Here is a 19813-nt window from a genome sequence, read left to right as displayed (position 1 = left end):
CAGTAGCAAAAACATTCACTGACCTTAGAAAGAAAACTTTCCGTTTATAATTACTGGCTAGTCTTACACAGTTGCAACTTTCTAATACGGTATAATACTTTAAGATTAAATATTTTGAGGAATTTGTATCTTCTGTGCCTCTTCCCCAAAATGAAGTCATGGGCCACTTGCTGAGACTGGTTCTGCTGGAGGTACTGAGCCTACAGCCGGTCGTCTTGGGAGTCGGTGCTTACGGTGGACCCTTGGCTGCTGGTGTCGGCAGTTTCATAACACTTTTGGTCTTTGGCAAAGTTGATGAAAACCTGATTTTTCAAGGGAAATGAAGCCATTAGCACTTGTAAACCAAAGGAAGAAATAAGGGGTGTGCATATGTGTGGTGTGTGCACAATGGGAGAGCAAAGAAAAAGAAAATTAGATTTCATACTGCTAAGTTGCTTCGGTTGTGTCCAACTCTTTGTGACTCCATGGACTGTAGCCCACCAGGCTCCTCTGTTCATGGAGTTTTCCAGGCAAGAATACTGGAGAGAATTGTCATTTCCTCCTCCAGGGGGTTCTCCTGATCCAGGGATCAAACTGGTGGTGTCTCTTACGACTCCTGCACTGGCAGGCGGGTTCTTTACCACTAGTGCCACTTGGGAAGCCCCAGATTTCATAGGGGCACACCCAAATATATACACAAACTCTCATTAGGAATCCTTCCTTTAGGTACTGAAATTTAACTGGGGTTTGAAAACAGTACCTATAACTACATTTATAATCATAATAAATGATAAAATCTAAAGCTATAATTGAACACCTATAGCCACATATTTGCATCTATTTGATCTGCATCAGTATCTTTCAAGTATAAATAAGGAGCCCAATCCAAGCTCCTATCAATTGTTTCCATGATGATGTTGAGAGAAATTTCACTAGTTTTAAGAGTTAATACACTGAAATAAAATTTGTATACAAATGTCACAGTATGTTTCTTATGCTTGCTATTTAACAGGCAGACCTTTATGACTTTGTTTAAAATCATTAATTCTATTAGTCATAGATTAGTCATAGATTCATCCAGAAAATATTGAGAGACATGATACTGGTAATTGGTTACAAGTCCAAGGATAAATCTGTGTTGGCAAAGCCATAATTGCCTTAACTCTCCATAAATAAAACTCTCTGTAAGACGCAGCAAGATTTGGAGGCCACTTTAGCTTCCCTTTCAGGCCCTCTCCAGTGACAGGTACAATCTGATGCTCTGTATGTCAGGTCAGTTGAACTGTATAGAACTAAAACAGTGCAAAGGTGGAGGAGGGTGCTCCATGAAGCCTCCAGTTACTGTATATAAATGTAACTAAGACAGATGATTTGAATGAAACAAAAGAATCCTGCATTTACCATTTTGGTTGCCTGAATCTAGCAGATCTAAATCTCACTAGATAACCCCATCCTCCCCTAATCTAGGAAGCCAATCAATAGAAATGTTACTTAAGAAACATTCCAAGGAGAAAGGAAGGAAAGTGTTAACAGCTATTTGTTTTATAGATGAAAATAATTGTTGCTTTACATATACAGACAACCGATGGGTACAGATGTCTTAGAGAAGGAAAAAAATTTTTCTCTCCATTAAAATTAGTTAACTCTTCATATTTCTTTATAACATTCCAAAATGCACTTATAAATAAATTAAGCTAAGTTTTTCAGGTGTAAGATTAGATATTGCTTCAATTAAAAATAAATTGAAGGTCATTAAAAAGAAGTAATTATGTACAATTAAATTTTTTTAAATAAATAATCAGAATGTATTAATGCAACACTGTGTACATGGACCATGGTATCCAGCTTACCTCTTCCAGAGTAGTCTGACTCACTAAGAAATTTGTGATATTTAAAGCAGTCTTGTTGGCCTCCAGCAGATCAAAAATATTTGCTACTCCTCCTGCAGTGACTGGCACATGATATTCTAACATGCTGAGGTGCTGATCCTGTGGGAAACCAAAGGGAAAAAAAATCACTCCTCAATGTCAGATAATACTGAGTAGACTAGACATAACTTGACAAAGAGCTAAGAAACACACTGAAATTCATTCCTCTGGAAATGATCAGTTCAGTTCAGTCGCTCAGTCATGTCCGACTCTTTGCAACCCCATGGACTGCAGTACGCCAGGCCTCCCTGTCTATCACTAACTCCTGGAGTTCACTCAGACTCACGTCCATCGAGTCAGTGATGCCATCCAGCCATCTCATCCTCTGTCGTCCCCTTCTCCTCCTGCCCTCAATCTTTCCCAGCATCAGGGTTTTTTCCAGTGAGTCAGCTCTTCGCATCAGGTGGCCAACATATTGGAGTTTCAGCTTCAGCATCAGTCCTTCCAATAAATATTCAGGACTGATTTCCTTTAGGATGGACTATTTGGATCTCCTTGCAGTCCAAGGGACTCTCAAGAGTCTTCTCCAACACCACAGTTCAAAAGTATCAATTCTTTGGTGCTCAGCTTTCTTTAGAGTCCAACTTTCACATCCATACATGACTACTAGAAAAACCATAGCCTTGACTAGACGAATCTTTGTTGGCAAAGTAATGTCTTTGCTTTTTAATATGCCTTCTAGCTTGTTCATAGCTTTTCTTCCAAGGAGCAAGCCCTTTTAATTTCATGGCTGCTGTTACCATCTGCAGTGATTTTGGAGCCCCCTAAAATAAATTCTGCCACTGTTTCCACATCTATTTGCCATGAAGTGATGGGACCAGGTGCCATGATGTTAGTTTCTGAATGTTGAGCTTTAAGCCAACTTTTTCACTCTCCTCTTTCACTTTCAGCAAGAGGCTCTTTAATTCTTTGCTTTCTGCCATAAGGGTGGTGTCATCTGCATATCTGAGGTGAAATATCAAATATTATTGATATTTCTCCTGGCAATCTTGATTTCAGCTTGTGTTTCATCCAGTCTGGCATTTTGCATGATGTACTCTGCATATAAGTTAAATAAGCAGGGTGAGAGTATACAGCCTTGACGTAATCCTTTCCCAATTTGGAACCAGTCTGTTGTTCCATGTCCAGTTCTAACTGCTGCTTCTTGACATTCATACAGATTTCTCAGGAGACAGGTCAGGTGGTCTGGTATTCCCATCTCTTTCAGAATTTTCCAGAGTTTGTTGTGATCCACACAGTCAAAGGATTTGGCATAGTCAATGAAGCAAAAGTAGATGTTTTTCTGGAACTCTATTGCTTTTTTGATGATGCAGCAGATGTTGACAATTTGATCTCTTGTTCCTCTGCCTTTTCTAAAACCAGATTGAACATCTGGAAGTTCACGGTTCATGTACTGTTGAAGCCCGGCTCAGAGAATTTGGGGCATTACTTTTGCTAGCATGTGAGGTGAGTGCAATTGTCCAGTAGTTTGAGCATTCATTGGCATTGCCTTTCTTTGGGTTGGGACTGAAAACTGACCTTTTACAGTCCTGTGACCACTGCTGAGTATTCCAGATTTCCTGTCATATTGAGTGCAGCACTTTCACAGCATCATCTTTTAGGATTTGAAATAGCTCAACTGGAAAAATAATATGTATGTTTGGAAACTAACAGCTTTCGAAGAAGAGATAAATTTTGTGAATGTCTGAGAGAAAACAAATTAAAAAGCTAATAAAAATTCTAAAACATTCTACATTCCTGTGTACTTAGAAAGTGACTATAGTCTTGCCTAGAAAAAATATTGTGGAATGATATTGCTGATGTCAGATTACAATAAGTACAATAAGCTTTTTCAGAGATAACTTTTAAAAATTTGTTTTAGTTAGAATTGTTCTAAAAGGCTAAGGATTAGTTGTTCAATTTATGTTGGCTAAAGTTGGCAGATTTCAAAAGCATTGTCTAGGGGAAATCTCATTCAAATAATGCTACATTCTTTCTTAACTCTAAAAGTCTTTTCAATGTATTTAGTCCATCAGATCGGATCAGATCAGTCGCTCAGTCATGTCCGACTCTTTGCGACCCCATGAATCACAGCACGCCAGGCCTCCCTGTCCATCACCAACTCCCGGAGTTCACTCAGACTCACGTCCATCGAGTCAGTGATGCCATCCAGCTATCTCATCCTCTGTCGTCCCCTTCTCCTCCTGCCCCCAATCCCTCCCAGCATCAGGGTCTTTTCCAATGAATCAACTCTTCGCATGAGGTGGCCAAAGTACTGGAGTTTCTTTAGTACTCTATTCTTATTTCCTTGGAGTATCTTTAACATCTTGCTTTTCTGAATATTTTATCAGTTATCATGTCCCATTTATTTTTTCCTTTAAAATAACTCTCAAATGTAACCATTCCTCTCTATGTGCACCATCAATATTATTAACTTGATGTTTATCATTCCATATCTGAGTTATTGCAACAGCATCTTCAGAAGCCTAGAAACCATATACACCCATATGTTTCAGCACAAAGTATCTAGAATAATCTTTCCTAAATTCTAGTTTGGTCAGGGTGTTTTTTAACTCCATAATCAACCCCTGTAACCTATATGGGTCAGACCAAGATTGTTACTTACTAGAAACCCCTCTTCTCACACCTTTGCTTACTGTCTAGCCCCTCTCATTGATTTGTATTTACATCACACCTGTCACTGCAGTCAGGCCATCTTACTTATTTTTACTTTCAAATTATTGTTTTGCTATCTCCCTTTTCAGAGATCTGGAAACCATCATACACTTGTAAAGAATGGTCTACATAAGAAGACATCAAACTTTTATCATCACTGCACTTGTCTTGTAAGCTCTAGCCCCATGAGGAACAGACCAGGACAAATACAATCTCAAGTTCACTGAAAGAAAAAGCACTATGACCAATGCAATTTGTGCAAAAATAAAGCATTCTTTGATTTTAAATTTGATTTTAATTTAGATGATAGAAAATGGTCCTTGATAAGCATCGTAAAAGCTATTTCTTCCTGGAAAACTTAGTTGAGGTTTCAGAGGTTGAGACAAAAGTATTTTGTACAGATAAAAGAATTGTTTTTAAAAACGCTCCCCATTTGGCTTTCCAGAATCACTTTATGTTAATATGGTGCCTGACAGTTCATGAAGCATCTTTGTGGACATTTTATCATTTAGTTCTCACACCAGTCTTGTGAAGTAGATATCAAAAGTATTGATAAAATAGGAATATGAGGCTTAGAGACTTTAAATCTCTGGCTGGAATCACACAGGTAGAGCTGGATCTTAGTCCAAATCTAATTTCTTTTCATCATTCCACACCTGATTTTAATTTTAATTTTAAAACAATTATTTGCTATAATCATCTTGTACAAATTACCTGCACATCAAAGATGATATAATGATAACTTTTTTGTCAAGTGCATTTAAATGTGTATTATGTGAGATTTATGTGTATACATCTGTGTGTGCCCATTCTGTTAATACACATATGTAAGATTAAATTAATTGAGTCATATTTCAGGTAGTGTGTGATTGAGAACTTGATTTCCAAGCAATTCTCCTCAAAACTTTGTGGGCTTATTTTTCAAATGAGGAAAGCAAAGGAGATAATCTCTTCTAGCTGTGACATACAGACAGGAACTCTGTAATTTTTTTTTTTCTAAGAAGGAAAGCCGTTGGTCATATGTATCTGTTATCCCTCACTTCTCTAACATATATAACCAATAAACTACTTAAGTATAGAATCCAACCTGAAAACTAATACAATACAGTCATAAAGCCTTTGTGAGGAAGAAATAATGGTATGTAAAAGGATTATGATACTCTTAAGCAGCTACAAAAATATATAACTTAATTCGAAGATTTTATTTGTTCATACTAAGTATGCTTCAGAATATCTTAACCATCTTGAACTAATAAATATATTAAGATGAATAATAAAGGTATGGTCAACTTGAAAATGACAAACATCCACTACCCTATTACAACTATCAAAACCAGTCAATCTCTTACTTACTTTTAAGTATGTTTTTGGAAAGTGCAGCTGCATGAACCTTGTGAGGGCCTCCATGCTCACTCTGGCATTCTTCACGTGAACCTTGACAGTAAATCCCCGCCCAAACCTAGAAAGAAGTGCAAAACATAATATGAGTTATGTTTTGCTGAAATAGCTCTTCTGAAATTCTAGCTAATGAAACAGGACCCAAGCTTACAATTATAGGCCCTTTTCCTATACAAAGAGTATCACTTTGCAATAAAAAGTTCAGGGCATGTTGCAAACTGGAAATAGTGCACTGCTATGACTTTTTATTTCTACCACTATATAAAGTCAGATCCTTTGGACAAAAGCTGCATTAGAAATGAAACATAAAGTCTTGGCTTTCTTTGGCATTCATGAATTGGTGTGTCTTCTGTCCTTCAGTTGTGTCTGACTCTTTGTGACCCCATGGACTGTAGGCCATCAGGTTCCTCTGTCCATAGAATTCTCCAGGCAAGCATACTAGAGTGGGTAGGCATTCTGTTCTCCATGGGATCCTCCCAACCCAGGGATCGAACCTGGGTCTTCTACACTGCAGGCAGATTCTCTACCATCTAAGCCACCAGGAATTGATGTCAATTTTGGGGCTAAACACTTTCTAATTTAAAGCAAAGAAGGTCTTGATAGGCAAGTTATTGAAGATTTGGTATCAACTCTAAAGATTAAAATCATTGGGGTTTTAAAAATAAATAATAAACCAATATAACTGCTAACTTTTATACTTTATACTTTTGCATCAGAGTAGTGTTTGTAAACAAGTCACAGCAGACTCTCTGAGAATAACATATAAGTTCTTTTTCATTCTTTTTTCGTATCTTGATCAACTTTGTTTTATAAGAAAGTCAAGCTGTTGTACAGATAAAGACATAAAGGAATGTCATGGTGTTTGAAGATTAACATGGATATGTATAAATGCATATGTACTCTGGCAAATATATTAATTTATTTTTAATTTGATAGTATGATATTTATGTACATCTCCCCAATGTATTTTTGGTTAAAAGGTTTTAAATGTAGTAAAAATGTTAAATAGCTTACTGAAAGCCTATGCAAATGACAAATGAACATACTAGACAAAAATCAATGCCTTCATGTACTTGTCAAGATCTAATTTGTTAGAGTTAACTCTTGAGAGTATTTTGGTTGGGGAATAATAATCATATCATTATTATATTATCATTATTATTAGCTTTTAGGCCTTCTAGGTTTGGGGGTTATTAATTAAAAAACATTCAATCCTCAGTACTATTATTTAACTTCAAAGTGAATCAATGGTTAGCTTCTCCATTCCAGTTTTACTACACATTGTAGGATAGGCTGCTGAGATAATCTTTGAAGGCAAGTATAGCCCTGGTAGATTGATTACTCTACACCGTGTGTTAAACAATGCATTTGTTCTTTACCTGCTCTTAATGTGCTGCAATGATCCAATACATTGGAACCTTCCATTCACCATAATGGCCAACCTTGTACAGAGAGCCTCACATTCTTCCATGCTGAAAGACAGAATCATGTCAGCGTTCTGGGCACAGAAAATTGGCTTAAGTTCCTAAGCATAAGTTTAACTCTTTTCTTTACGGCACCTTAGGAATACTGTTTGAATATTTGAGTCCCTTAAACTGTCTTTTCCTTTGAAGAACAAAAAAATCTTTTAACATATAATGTAAATGTCTTTGCATAGGGTTTATTACTGTTTCTTTTCAAACTTGAGGACATCTTCCTCACCTGGATTGCTGCTCTATCAAACAGTATTTCTTTCAAGCTCTTTCAAGCTTTGACTTAAGACCTACATTTTGTAAGAAATATTTCCAAAATAATACTAAGTTGTTTTCATTATGCCTTATACTCAATATTCAGATGACTTTTTATTTATTTATTTATTTTGGCCACACCCTACAGCATGCAAGATCTTAGTTCCCTGACCAGAAAGTGAACCTGTGTCCCCTGCAATGGAAGCATAGAGTCTTAACCACTGGGCCACCAGGGAAGTCCCTCAGTTGGCTTTTATGTTTTTGTATTTATAACCAGTTAACCTGTACTTGATTATATAATTCTGACTTCATGGACTATGATACTGGAGGAGATCTTAGGTATCATCTTGAGATCTTAGGTATCACCCTGTCCACTTAAACACAAAAGTTAATGGAAAATCAGTGATTGGCTTCAGAACATATACTGTGCTTGGGGGCAAGGTTAGTATATAGGATATAAATAAGTCTCAGTTCTAAACATATCTAGTTCTTTTTCTACTATATGATCTTTATAATGAAAGGATAAACTTAATACAAGGCCAATCTTATAAGAAAGGCACAGACAAAAAGCTTTAGTAGCTTTTTTACTTAGTTGATTGGCAGGGTCTACTTTATGGAGGAGGCTTGTAGACTAGTTCTGAAAGGATTAGTAAGATTAGAATTTGGAAAGATTTTGTGTAAAGACCAACTCTAGTAGAAGGCACAGCAAAGACAGGGCATGGTGATAGGAAAGGGCAGGGAGTGTATGTGGAACCACTCAGATTGATTGATAGGAAAGTTAGATGAGGTTGGATAATAAAAGGCCTTGCAAACTAAGCCAAAACATGCTAAATTTTATGTGATAGGGCAATAGAGAGGAATGATTGAGTTAAGAGGGTCAAAAGTTATGGAAATTTTATTTTTTAATGGATTGCTAGGCCGTATCCCCCCACAAGAGCTGGGATCTCACCAGAAAATCCTCTTGACTTCCTCTTTTGACTATGAACATAAAATACTTTAATCCAATTGTGGAATTCACTCTCAGTATATGTTACACAGGATTACTTCCTCTCATCTGTCATCTGACTCTAAAGTTCCACACCCAATTTACCTGTGAGAAGTGAGGATGACAGAACATTTATTCTGGACTTCTTCTGAAATGATCTTCCAGAGGTGCCGTTTTGACTTAGGATCCATCCCAGAGCTTGGCTCATCCTTAATAGAAAGTTACAAGAAGAATTTATCAAATTAATTAAATTTTGATGAGGTTCTTTACATGAATCATTGCATCTCACTTGCCTAGAACAGAAATCACTTTTCGAGGTCCTGTGACTAACTTATTTTATACTTAACAGGCTTCTTTCTGCTGCTGTCAAAAAGCTCAAAATTAATCATTTTAAATTGTCAATCTGTTTTAAACAGTCTCAGTGAAGTTGACACTCTGCTACTTTACACATGTCTCTTATATTTCTTTGGAAAAAAATCTGCTTCAATTACTGACAAAGCCAGAGTTTTGATATTTAATACTATATCATCACATATATATCTGAAGCTACATCAACAAGATTGCTGCCTTGCTCCTGATGGTAGAATTGTGCCTGTAAGTGATAGATAATATGCCATGTGAAGCACTGCTGCTGCTGCTGCTAAGAATGCATTTTTTTTGTTAATATTATTGAGGTGCATTTTCAGTTTTATGTTATTAATTGAAATTTAATACTCCTTGGGGAAATAAAAGTAAGATTTGCAGAAAATGCCAAATAGAAAGATATAAATTACATTTTAAAGTAAATGACATTTTTAAAAATTATTCAGGCATAAAATTAGAAATGTAGCAATGGAGAACTAAACAAGCAATAATAGATCCTGACAGATGATTAAAAAATCAAACTGTAGGTCAAGATTAAGTAAAAATTAAAAATATATGTCTGAAATGGAAAGTATGCAGATAGGATCAGCAGAGGCTTATTTTTATAGCAAGGGGTTAAATTGGAATTTAAAGAAAGAAATAAGTATTAGTTTGGGGAAACAGTAAAGATTATATTGTCACTGTTCCTATTTTTGAAGACAATGGCATATATAGTAAGTATATATAAAAAAATATATAGTATCTTTCTCTCATGGCCTGATTTCAATTCAGCTCATTAATGCATAACATTTGCATAGAGCTTTTTAACATTTTAAAGTACTTTACATCTATTATCTCATAGAGGTGCCTAAGGATTGTTTTCTTAAATTTAAGGGACACTTATACAATAGAATTCCATTATGAGTGTCAATTGGCAGAAACATAATGCATTATATACTTCCGGTATTATACAGAGAGGGCTTATGCATTACTCTATCTGGGCAGTTTAAATGATTTGATATTCTATATTATTTAATCCCTGAAATAATGTGATGATTTATAACTGGTGATTTTATTGCATAGTTAGGCCTCTTTTGAAGTTTTGGAAGTCCTTGAATGAAAGGGATCTTCCAAAATAAGGGCAGCTTATTTCTCTGAAATAAACACTTTTCACAAGGTTTGGCTTGGGGAACAGAATGCTATGTCACCCCTAAGGTAACTTATATTTCCAGGTGATCAATTTAATTTTTCAGCTTTTAATCAAAATATTAACATGACATGTATTTCTTGCTTTCAAAAAATTCAGATAAAATAGAATGGCATATTTTCAAGACTGCATCTCAAGCTAGGTAACTCATGTTTTTAAGCAACAAGGAGATAACATTTTAGGACAATGTGTTGGAAGCTGGAAAATGTGTTAATTCACCTGATCAGTTACCAATAGAACTGATTCCTTCAATAACTGGGAATCAAATTCTGTCATAGTTTTACTTACTCATCTGAATATCCTGAATTTGTTTCAGCTACTTCCTATTCCCATGTTTCCTCTTAAATTACCTGAGCCATAGCTTCAGACGAAAAATATTTCTGAGGGCATATTATTATGGCAACAAATTACCTGGTATAAATTTCCTTAATGAGACAGTATATGTGAAGTGCTTTACACAAGAACCAGCACATAGTGATACCCAACCCAGGAATCAAGTGGAGGTCTCCTGCATTGTAGGCGGATTCTTTACCAGCTGAGCTACCAGGAAAGCCCCTAATGAGACCTCAGTAAATGCTTATTGCAATAATGATAATGAAATGTTATACACAATTGGATATGTGATTCTAATTGGGCAGTAGCCTTTTTCACAATGATTCTCTTACCAGCAACAGAATGGAAGGTTTCCCTATCAAGGCCAGTGCAGTAGACAATTTTCTTTTTGTGCCGTAACTACACATAGAGGTAACTTTGTCCCTGTAGGGCATCAGGTGAAGTCTCCCAAGGAGTTTTTGAACAGTCTGCGGGTGGAAAAAAGGACTTGTTGATTTTCCCTCGCCAAAACCCTTAAAGCATTAAATGGAAAAAGAGCTACTTGTGAAAGGAGTTTTATAATGAAGAAATACATATTTTAGTTTTATTTTCAAAGGTACACTTAAAGATGAATCATTCATTTAAAGATAAACGCAATTCCGTGGAGGCCCATTCATAAATACGATTTCTTGTCCCCCTAATACATGTGCGTGTAAGTGTGTATGTGTTTACAATGGTTCTTTCTGCTGTATTGACACAGGATTTACTTTTAAGCTTCAAAGGGCTAAAACAGAATTCATCCCTTTACAAGGCAGGTTTCTTATTGATTGTCATCACTGTTTCATCTTTTTTCTTACTGTGGGATGAGCTGTCACAAAGGCTTTAGGTCTATTTAAAAATGACCCAGTATCAAAACTGTAGTGTATTAACTTAGGAATCTTGGGTTCTTGTGGCTATTTCAGTAGTTAAATAGCTCTGGCAAATAGTGGAATCCTAGGAGGATTTAAGAATTCCCCGAGGGTTGCAAAAATAGAGAAAACTGTCCAAAAGATTAGTCTTTCCATTAAAAAGGTAAATAATTGTAGTGAGGTATAAAAGCACATCTCAAAAACCAAATTGGAATCTATTCTATTTTCCTTGGGCATTTTGTACATGCCCAGTCAACTACTCAGTTGTGTCCAACTCTCTGACACCCTATGGACCCACCATGCTCCTCTGTCCATGAGATTCTCCAGGGAAGAATATGGGACTCAGTTGCCATTCCATCCTCCAGGGGATCTTCCCAACCCAGGGATCTAACCCACATCTCCAGGCAAATTCTTTACCATGAGTCACTTGGGAAGCCCATTTTGTAGGTAATTCCATGTTTCAATAGTTATCTGAACACTAAAAGATATATAGGCATCACCAACCAGGGCTCAATCCAGAGCCTAAGGCAAATCTCATTCTTTATTCGACAGTTTTTAAAAGATAATGGAACAAATACGGGCCAAGATGTTTCTAAAGCTGAGTTCATAGGTGTGTTTATGATATACATACAATCAAGCTAATACTGCTTCCATTATCACTGTCAAGAGAAAATTGTCATAGTTTTCCAGATGTCAGCTTGGTCTTGAGTGTGGGTAGGTGGGAAGCATAAGCAAAAATGGTTTTCAAATAAACTAGTTCTTCACGCTTATACTCACTTCTTTAATATCTTTTTCTGGAATTCCATGTACTCTAGCATAGAAATATAAATGTTCTTCTATGGTTACCAGGTCATCCAAAGCATCTTCCTGAGGACAGTAGCCAATTAATGAGCTGTGAGAGTTAACATGAGCCAGAGACCTGAAGAAAAAGCGTCAAAAACATGAATGACTTTCTAAAGACATTTCCCTCCTAGCCCTCAGATGCTGGGTGTGTTTGCATGCTAAGTCACTTCAGTTGTGTCTGACTTCGTGCGACTCTATGGACTACAGCCTGCCAGACTCCTCTGTCCATGGGATGTTCCAGGCAAGAATACTGGAGTGGCTTGCTGTGCCCTCCTCCAGGGGATCTTTCCAACCCAGGGATCGAATCCACACCTTTTAAATCTATCTGCTTTGGCAGGCGGGTTCTTTACCACTAGCACCACCTGGGAAGCCCCTCAGATGTTGAGAGGGTAGTTCTGTTTGGGTTGTGGTGATTGGTGAGTCTGGTAAAAAGATATAAAATGATCCCACCATCATAATCACACTGAAAAATATAAAAATTTCCACTCACTTGAGTAGCTGGTTTTCTCCTAAGGATTTAATAATATAACCATAAAATAACATCAAAAGTTCACTTTAATTATCTTTCTCATTTAATTATGTTGTGTTTGGTAATTTGAAGCACTTGTTTTTCATACCCAGTCTTATTTCTGATCAGAATGTTTCCACTTGTAGGAATTATGTCTCCTGTCAGCATCTTGAAGATAGTGGTTTTTCCTGCTCCGTTCACCCCAAGAAGTCCAAAGCACTGGTTTGAGGGAGAAAAAAAAATGTAAACTAATTCAAACCAAAGACAAGTTTCTATTATATCTCTTTTCTTCCTTTCCTTGCGTGAAATAAATTATCAAAGCACTGACTATTGCAGTGCTTTGCTGGCATTGATTGGATAAAGCTTTCACTTTTAAAACAAATGGGTACTTAGGTATCTTTTTTTCCTTTAACCATCTGAGTATTTGTGTATATACCTAGGACTTGTTTTTACATATTATACTCTAGCACGCCTCTGTGTGACATGATAGAATATCCAATAAGGCAGATATGCTAACCTGACAAAGTGATTGTATTTATAAATTTAAATTATTCACAAAAAATCACAACTTTACTAAATAAGCAACTGAAGCAATAATCTCTTTATCCGATTGAATAAATTTGATGCGTTTAGTTTGCAGCCCGCCTCAGCAAAGAAGGAAAGACCCACATTCTCTTTCTGCTTTCAAAGCTGTCTTAACTACTGCTTCTATGAAAACAGCAATAATATGAATATGAATGCAATTTAGGACCTCAGTTCTGACAACTGATTTCTATATTCTGTCTTTGCTGCTGCTGCTGCTAACTCGCTTCAGTCATGTCTGACTCTGTGCGACCTCAGAGACGGCAGCCCACCAGGCTCTGCCATCCCTGGGATTCTCCAGGCAAGAACACTGGAGTGGGTTGCCATTTCCTTCTCCAAGAAGCCTAAAAACTAAGAGTTGAAAAGAGCTCCCTGAACAGACTTCTTGACTGAAAGTCCACTCAAGAAGGATAGTAACTTGGGAAGGGGATCAGGATATGGTGAGTCTTCCCTGCCAAGAGGGGAGGGTTACAGGATAAGTAACACATAGACACATGCAAATTATATATATAGAATCCATCAAAATATTTAAAGGCTGACTTCATATTTCTAGAAAAAATTAAGGAAAGATAAAATTTTTGTCACTTACCATGTCAACATAAAGGATGCATGCATGCCTGCATGCTCAGTAATATCCAACTCTTTTGCGACCCCCACGGACTGTAGCCTGCCAGGCTCCTCTGTCCATGGAATTTTCCAGGCAAGAATACTGGAGTGGGTTGCCATTTCCTCCTCCATATAAAGTAGACTTAGAAACAGAACATTGTTTCTTACCTCCCCAGCAGGTATCCCAATGCTGATGTTGTTTACAGCTATAATCTTTTTGTGGATAAGTTGGTAAGTCTTTGTGAGACGATGGAGTTGGACTAGGTCATAATCATTTGCACCTTTCTCAACTCGAAATCTTTCAGCCTGCACATCTTCATCTTCATCTATTGTCTCAATAACAGATGAAGAGCTAAATTTTCTGAAGAACAGTCTAAAAAATGAACCCGATGATTTTGCATCAATAATTTTGAAATGACACCACTCAGTTTTGACATCTTTTTAAAAGTTCTCACTTCACCAAAGTGTGCCAAGTTTGTTTTATATTTTTCATGCATTTTGCTAAATAACTTAAAAATTAGCATGGGTGTTCTTTATAATATTTGTTACAATATTTGAGAAACAGTTTTTGCTTTCAATGACTTAAATACTTACAGATTCCCTATTACAAGTCAGAATCTTAATTCCAGTAACAAGGAACTTTAGTTTGGGTTTGAAAGTTACTCCTAACAGAGACCAGAGTCACTAGTAGGACTCAACACCTACAAGACCATGATCAATGATCATCATTTTTTTTAATTTGTCCTATTTATTCTTTGGTCATCAATAATATGAATGTTATTCTATAGTCTTTTTTTTTTTTTTTTTACTATGAATGTCTCACCTAGGACCTAGCCAATATACTAAGGTTATCAGTCCTGAAAACTCTAAGAAATCTCAAACCCACTTCAGTATCTTGTCTACTGAATACTGAAAAAAAACAAACCAAAAAATCAATTTAGGTCTTCTCTCAATGTCCCTGTTTCTTTTAATGACATCCCTAGAGATTCCAATTGTGATATTTTCTTTGAATCTTCCCCATTCTAAAATCCACTCATGCAGTCAGCATCCTAAGACTGGAAATATCTTAAAAACAGCCAGTTATTTATCATTTTCTGTTTCTGTTACCATCACAGGCTTCCATTTTTTTTCTCACTTGGGTTTATCCAGGAACCTCAAACTGCTCCACTGTCTCTGAATCTTTCCTTCCAATCTGCACTACCTCCACAAAATCACAGCTCCTAAAGCACCATTTGATCCTGTTGGTCTCTGTTAAAAAACCTTCAATGTGCTACTGTTAATATTAGTTTATCGAGTAAAGTCCAAGCTATCACTCTTTAACCAAGCTATTAGTATACTCCATAATTTTTCAACCCCATGCTTCAGCTCCTACTCTTTCATTATATTTAGTCTATGCTCTAATCAAATTTTATTACTTATTTCTCAAATATGCCCCCAATTTTTCAATCTTTGTTCTTGTCTTCCCTTTTATTAATTTAAATCTTAATTTCCAATAAGTAATACATGCACTTCATTTATTAAAATTAAAATGGTACTAAAGAATATTTAGGGAAAAGTCTCCTTCAAATACATACAGTTTTTTAGCAGAAGCATTCATAATTAGAAATAGTTTATGCATATATATGCATAAAAATATATTTCCTTTTTAAAACTTAAATGGTAATATACTTCATATGTAGCTCTGAACCTCGCATTTCTCACTTAACAAATATTAGAAGTAATCCCAAATATGATACAGTGAACTGCATCATTCTTTCTAATGGCTACATAGTGTTTCACTTATAAATTATGAACATAATTCATTTAACTAGTCCCAAATGCAGTACATTTAGGTTATTTCCATTCTTTTGCTATTAGGAATGGTTACTATGATGAATAAATTTATATATACATAGTTCTGCATATTTGTTAGCATATCTGTAGGGAAAATTCCTAGAAATAGAATTGTTGGGTCAATGATGTTTATTTATGATTCTGTCATCATTTTACTCAATCTTCTTTTTCTGAATACATTGCTAGTATCTACATACTCAATTTTCTTTTCCCACTTCTACTTTCTATCCTTCTAAACACAACTCAAAGACTGTATCTTCTGTTTCTGTACATATTTTCTCTCTACCACTGAATTTTGATCTCTTTTAGACAAACAACTGGGCTTGTTAGTTACAAATTTTACTACCTCATTTTACAATACTTGCAGAACCATAGAAAGGCTTGAGAAATATTTACTGAATGAAAGAGATTGTGAATTGTGCGACAACTTTTAAAGTTTTTTGAGCAAAACATTCCCATTTCACTAATGGAAAAGCTTAGACTATTGACCCTTCTCTGAACATTTTGAATTGAGTTTTGTCATGGATGTCAAACACTGTTTTCATTGTATTTACCTGAGTTTATTTATTAGCCACTCATTGATTAAAAGTCGCAAGAAAAAGAACATGGTTCCCTGAGAAACTAAGGCCACAAACATTGCGCCTAGTTTATCCATCTCAAAAGTTTCACTTGGATACTCCACTCCATATGCTTTTAAGAAGTCCAGGACCGACTGTTGTTGAGAAAGTTCGATCAAACCATAGCCAAAACAGAATTGTGGGAAAATCAGGAAAATGCGCTTGAGGGTTTCAGAAATAAGTTCTAAAGTCTGAAATAAGAGAAAGAAAAAAAAATAAATAAATAAAGTCCAGTGTTAAGTTTCCAACAAATTGATGAAAATTTGAAACTAGATGTAGATAAATACTGAAACTTGAGAAGCTTATCTAGATTGGTAATTATTGCATGTACATGCTGAATTTACACATAAACATTTACTATAACCAAATGGTGTTGATTTATTACCAAAAGAAAAGCAGAAAAGGATTATATATATTTGAGATGGTCTAAGGTGTCAGGTCAAACCCTGGGGACTTCAGAATGTAGTAATAGCAAGGTGACAGAGTATCTGTGGGGCTTCCCTGGTGGCTCAGGTGATAAAGAATCTGCGTGCGTGTAGGAGACCCAGGTTCAGTCCCTGGGTTGGGACTGAAGGCCCTGGAGAAGGGAATGGCTATCCACTCCAGTATCTTTGCCTGGGGAATTCCATGGATAAATGAGCCTGGTGGGCTATAGTCCATGGGGTCACAAAGAATTGCACATGACTGAGCAACTAACACATAGGTAGGTGCCTGAGTAAAGAGGGATTTAGTAAAGATTTGGATCTAAGGTAATTCCTACTTGAAGAGGGAATAAAATGGTAAAATGATACAGAAGGAGAAACAGCCTATCTCAAAGAGGAGCAAATGGCACATTTTCATGCTATTTATACTTGGGACCAACCACTTGCAGCTCATGAATTTTCTTATTCCTTCTGGAGTATGCTTGTCTATTCCTTACTTAATTTTCTCTTTATTCTTTTCCATTCAATTGTCCAGCATTGTTAGGGCTTCCCTTCTCACTAATCATAATTGTTAGCTATGAATGGAAAGTGATGCCTACAATGAAGTAGATCCCAATACATGACTGAAAGGGAATGAGTTAGGTTTTTTCTCTATGAATGTTCAAATGAATCTTAACTCACAGTCATACAACTAAGACATGTTGTCTTTGTCCCTCCCATACCACAACAATTTGTTAATAAGTCATGGAAAAAGCAAGAGAGTTCCAGAAAATCATCTATTTCTGCTTTATTGATTATGCCAAAGCCTTTGACTGTGTGGATCACAATAAACTGTGGAAAATTCTGAAAGAGATGGGAATACCAGACCACCTGACCTGCCTCTTGAGAAATCTGTATGCAGGTCAGGAAGCAACAGTTAGAACTGGACATGGAACAACAGACTGGTTCCAAATAGGAAAAGGAGTACGTCAAGGCTGTATATTGTCACCCTGCTTATTTAACTTATATGCAGAGTACATCATGAGAAACGCTGGACTGGAAGAAGCACAAGCTGGAATCAAGATTGCCGGGAGAAATATCAATAACCTCAGATATACAGATGACACCACCCTTATGGCAGAAAGTGAAGAGGAACTCAAAAGCCTGTTGATGAAAGTGAAAGTGGAGAGTGAAAAAGTTGGCTTAAAGCTCAACATTCAGAAAACGAAAATCATGGCATCTGGTCCCATCACTTCATGGGAAACTAAAGCCACAAACATTGCACCTAGTGGAACAGTGTCAGACTTTATTTTGGGGGGCTCCAAAATCACTGCGGATGGTGACTGCAGCCATGAAATTAAAAGACGCTTACTCCTTGGAAGGAAAGTTATGACCAACCCAGATAGCATATTCAAAAGCAGAGACATTACTTTGCCAACAAAGGTCCATCTAGTCAAGGCTATGGTTTTTCCTGTGGTCATGTATGGATGTGAGAGTTGGACTGTAAAGAAGGCTGAGCGCCAAAGAATTGATGCTTTTGAACTGTGGAATTGGAGAAGACAGTTGAGAGTCCCTTGGACTGCAAGGAGACCCAACCAGTCCATTCTAAAGGAGATCAGCCCTGGGATTTCTTTGGAGGGAATGATGCTGAAGCTGAAACTCCAGTACTTTGGCCACTTCATGCGAAGAATTGACTCATTGGAAAAGACTCTGATGCTGGGAGGGATTGGGGGCAGGAGGAGAAGGGGACGACAGAGGATGAGATGTCTGGATGGCATCACCGACTCAATGGATGTGAGTCTGAGTGAACTCCGGGAGTTGGTGATGGACAGGGAGGCCTGGCGTGCTGTGATTCATGGGGTCGCAAAGAGTCGGACACGACTGAGCGACTGAACTGAACTGAACTGAAGAAATTTAGCTGACTGATTGGCTGCATGATTTCTCCAGTGTCATACAAAGTATCTGACTGATTACCTCCATTTCCCTACTCAAGCCCTATCAAATGTCAATAGTTTTGTCATTGCATAAATACAATCAGGGAGCCAAATCCTTTGAGCTGTTTTGTAGATACTGAAACCCCACCAGGTGGTAGAAGTTAACTTGTAAGCTGCCCACAAGCACAAAGACCCCAGATGACTGGAATTAGAAGGCTGATGAGATTGACCCCAGTAACCTGACCACCAACCAATCAGAAGAATGTCCATAAGCTGATCACATACCCCACAACCTTGTATGCCTCACCCTGTCTTTAAAAACCCTTCTCTGAAAGCCACCAGGGGAATTTAGGCCCTTTGAGTGTTAGCTGACTCGACTCCTTGCTTGGTGCTCTACAATAAAATGATGCACGTGTTTCACCAAAAAATACAATCAGAGACATTAAACTAGATAAATACAACCAGAGACATTAAATTAAAAATTCTAAAAAGAATTTTTAAAGGCCATAGTTTCCCTTCCACTACATTTAATACAATCAAATGAAATTCCTCTATTCTATTTAGAGAATGTGAAATACAAAAAATCTTTCCACCTTGAACACGTTGAAGCATTTGATTCAATCACTGAAGTTTAGCAGACTAATAAAGGACCTTACCGCATCATTAGGCTTTTCCTTGGAAAGAAAGTACACCACCGACAGGGAAACAATGGAATTGATGCCAAAAAAAAGGTTGATGCAGACGTAAGTGATGAAAGCCATTCCTGTATCATGGAAGAACCCAGCCAGCAAGTACATCCAAGAAAATGTGGCATACCTTTATAATAATAATACTAAGAATTAAAATCATACCATGATTACTCTTTTACTAAATAAATAAATAGCTTAGATGGTGTTCCAAAGTGAAAATAAACATTAGGATGAGTTGTCAAGCCTTGTAGTTAGACCTCTTTTTTATCTCTTTTTAACAACAGCCAAAAAAAAAAAAAAAAATCTGAAGCGCACACTTTTTTTTACCCCCACAATAAAGATGTTATGTATTTTACAAT

The 19813-nt window shown here is 36.7% G+C and overlaps 1 protein-coding gene across 1 annotated transcript in view; it reads right to left on the bottom strand.

Moving 5' to 3' along the window:
* Positions 1–200: 200 nt before the first annotated feature.
* Positions 201–19813, bottom strand: part of ABCA12 (ATP binding cassette subfamily A member 12) — a 200098-nt gene continuing 180485 nt past the window's right edge. Inside the window, exons 43-53 of the mRNA XM_005909592.2 lie at positions 19422–19581; positions 16368–16621; positions 14149–14353; positions 12902–13011; positions 12219–12360; positions 10887–11021; positions 8778–8881; positions 7340–7432; positions 5916–6021; positions 1830–1967; positions 201–302 (exon numbers count right to left, since the gene is read on the bottom strand). Coding sequence (XP_005909654.2) covers positions 201–302; positions 1830–1967; positions 5916–6021; positions 7340–7432; positions 8778–8881; positions 10887–11021; positions 12219–12360; positions 12902–13011; positions 14149–14353; positions 16368–16621; positions 19422–19581 — 1549 coding nt within the window. The remainder of the gene's footprint in view (positions 303–1829; positions 1968–5915; positions 6022–7339; positions 7433–8777; positions 8882–10886; positions 11022–12218; positions 12361–12901; positions 13012–14148; positions 14354–16367; positions 16622–19421; positions 19582–19813) is intronic.

Source organism: Bos mutus, chromosome 2 (genome assembly GCF_027580195.1).
Source record: "Bos mutus isolate GX-2022 chromosome 2, NWIPB_WYAK_1.1, whole genome shotgun sequence".
Lineage (NCBI taxonomy): Eukaryota > Metazoa > Chordata > Mammalia > Artiodactyla > Bovidae > Bos > Bos mutus.
This window is presented reverse-complemented; position numbering and strand designations above follow the sequence as displayed.